The sequence below is a fragment of the Oratosquilla oratoria genome, chromosome 7 (genome assembly GCF_046742065.1).
Source record: "Oratosquilla oratoria isolate Oo_2021 chromosome 7, ASM4674206v1, whole genome shotgun sequence".
Taxonomy (NCBI): Eukaryota; Metazoa; Arthropoda; class Malacostraca; order Stomatopoda; family Squillidae; genus Oratosquilla; species Oratosquilla oratoria.
Genome location: NC_134783.1, coordinates 52,812,228 through 52,814,727, shown reverse-complemented (window position 1 = coordinate 52,814,727; position 2,500 = coordinate 52,812,228). Strand labels below are relative to the sequence as shown.

At 42.8% G+C, this 2,500-nt stretch overlaps 1 protein-coding gene across 1 annotated transcript in view; it reads left to right on the top strand.

Annotated features, from left to right (window-relative positions):
- LOC143026805 (cubilin-like) overlaps positions 1-2,500 on the top strand; it is a 21,016-nt gene that overhangs the window by 8,904 nt on the left and 9,612 nt on the right. The window contains exons 6-7 of the mRNA XM_076187580.1: positions 752-893; positions 1,413-1,534. Coding sequence (XP_076043695.1) covers positions 752-893; positions 1,413-1,534 — 264 coding nt within the window. The remainder of the gene's footprint in view (positions 1-751; positions 894-1,412; positions 1,535-2,500) is intronic.

The following is a 2,500-nucleotide window of genomic DNA, read 5'->3' as shown; positions in this document are numbered from 1 at the left end:
TGGGCTCGAACCCAGGCCTTCATGGTCATTAAGTGAGATCAAAGTCCAACGCTCCATAGAAACAAGCGCCTTTTTAATCCTGAAGAGGAATGTGCTTGCTATCTGAAGGTCATAAATAATTTTCGAATATATTAACATTATTTTAAAGTTAACCTTCTTTGTGAATAAACCTCTCTCTTCCTCACTTTCTCCTTCTCTTTCGTTTCTTTTTAATTTCTTACTCCACTTAACTCTATCTCTCTTTCTTTTTCTCTTTCTTTCTCCTTCTCTTTCTCCTTATCCTCCTCAGCCTCTTCCGTCATCCTAATATATTGCTTTGTCTTTCTATTTCTTTCTTTCTCCTCTTTCTCCCTCTCTTTCTCATATCTTACTCAATCTCTTTCTCTTTTTTCTTCTCTTTCTCCTTTTCCTTCTCTTGTCTGTTATTCCATCTTACTCTATATCTCTGTTTTTCTCTTTCTATTTATTTCTCCTTCTCTTTCTCTTAATCCATCTTTCTCATCTCTCTCTTTCTCCTCTTTCTTCTTCTCCATCTCTTATTTCATCTTACTCTCTTTCTCTTTCTTCTCTTTCTCCTTCTTCTCCGTCTTACTCCATGTTACCCTATCTCTTCGTCTCTCTCTTTCTCCTCTTTCTTCTCCTTCTCCGTCTCTTATTTCATTTTACTCTCTTTCTCTTTCTCCTTCTTCTCTTACTACATCTTCCCCGAACTCTCTCACCGTACTTCGAATCACCTTTTCTCCTAACACAGTCAAAGTCACGTGTGGCGAAGAAACTTCTTTCCTCGAGTTCGACTTCAAGAACCCAGAGTACCCGGGTCCTGCGGCCAACGAGACGCGACATTGCGAACTCACGATCTCCCACGACTGCGAAGTTCCCATATGTCAGTTAAGGTATTCTTTCTTCTTCGGCCTCTCCCAGGGTCTCTCCTCACCTGAGTAAAGTCGCCTGGTGGCAGATAAAGCAAATACATGTATCCAAGTAATAAAAGGTTGTTCATGGGCGCGATGAAACAAAATGATATTCTGTTTAACCGGATAATACTAGACGAATTAAATACTGGCGTTGCCTGGACCCAGTTCCAAGGTGCCACAATTTTTAAGAGATTGGAGACACACACACACACACACACACACACACACACACACACACACACACACACACACACACACACACACACACACACACACACACACACACACACACACACACACACACACACACGTTCTGTATATTTCGATCACTAACTGTGACCCTCTTCAGCTGAAGAGGGTCACAGTTAGTGATCGAAATATACAGAACGTTCGACATTAGTGTCTTCTTTTCTCCGACTGTGGGATAAAAAGTTTATTTCATCAATGTGCTACGACATTACTTTATAGTAATATATATATATATATTATGATTTCCAGGTTGGACTTCGAAGAGCTGGAATTGCAGCCTCCTGAGTACGGAAACTGCGACAACGACAAATTCGTGGTCCGCGCCAACGAGCCGGTTCCTGTCCTTTGCGGTATCAACCACGGCCAACATGGTGGGTAGTGTCAACCCCTTCCTCTCCATCAGGTGCAGCCCCGAGGGGCTGACATTTGGTCTCCGAAATGGGCCCAAGATCTCTCTCTCTATCAACCTCATCTGTATTTCTTACACTTTTTCACATATAGAGAACTTGTTATTGTCCTCTTTCTAGAATTTTCAGTCGCTGATGTAGGAATAGCCTATACTCACACAACACTGAGAGGACTGCGGAAGGTCCCGAGGCCCGGTGCCTGCCGTTGTGGGGCTGCGGATTTTCAGCTTAATGAAATTTGAGGCAACGATTGATTGATTGGTTGTTGCTTAGGGGTCATTTCAATCTAAAGGAGGTATTCTATCTTCTATCCTAATACTTCCTTGAGTTTCCTCCTGATTGAGCAATGTTGTCATAGGAACCCCATCCACGGTGGGATCTGGTCTTCAGGCCGCCGGACCCGACCAGATCGGATCGTGTATGTCGGTCGGAACATATCGTCTTACTCTCTTCTATACTATCTCGCTCAGTACAGAGGTGAAGATCAGAAACCTACACCCGGATACGCTGAGTAGCTACGGCCGAAGCCGTCATCTTTGCCCTGTTAAGAGACTGATAGGACAGGTAACAGTCACTGATGAGAATCGGAGAAGAGTGCGGGATTCGAACTCAAAAATACCTTTATATTAACCCGTTCAATGCGGTGACGCTTTTCATTTGTTTTATTTTGGATAAAACAAACGATCTTATGCAGCTGTGAGAGTTTGTGGATATCGAACCGTGGGGTCTCGATCGACGAGGACCTCTTTCAAACTGAGGTCCGTTGTCTGAGCTTCATAAAAATCGTCTGTTTTTAGTATAAAAAAAAAAAAAAAACCATTCACCGAATTTAAGGGATTAAGTGACCTATGTTGCTCCGTGGACGTGAGTCTTTAACAAGAGCGATTGGGGCCAATTGATTGATTGACTGATTGACTGATTGATGAGTTT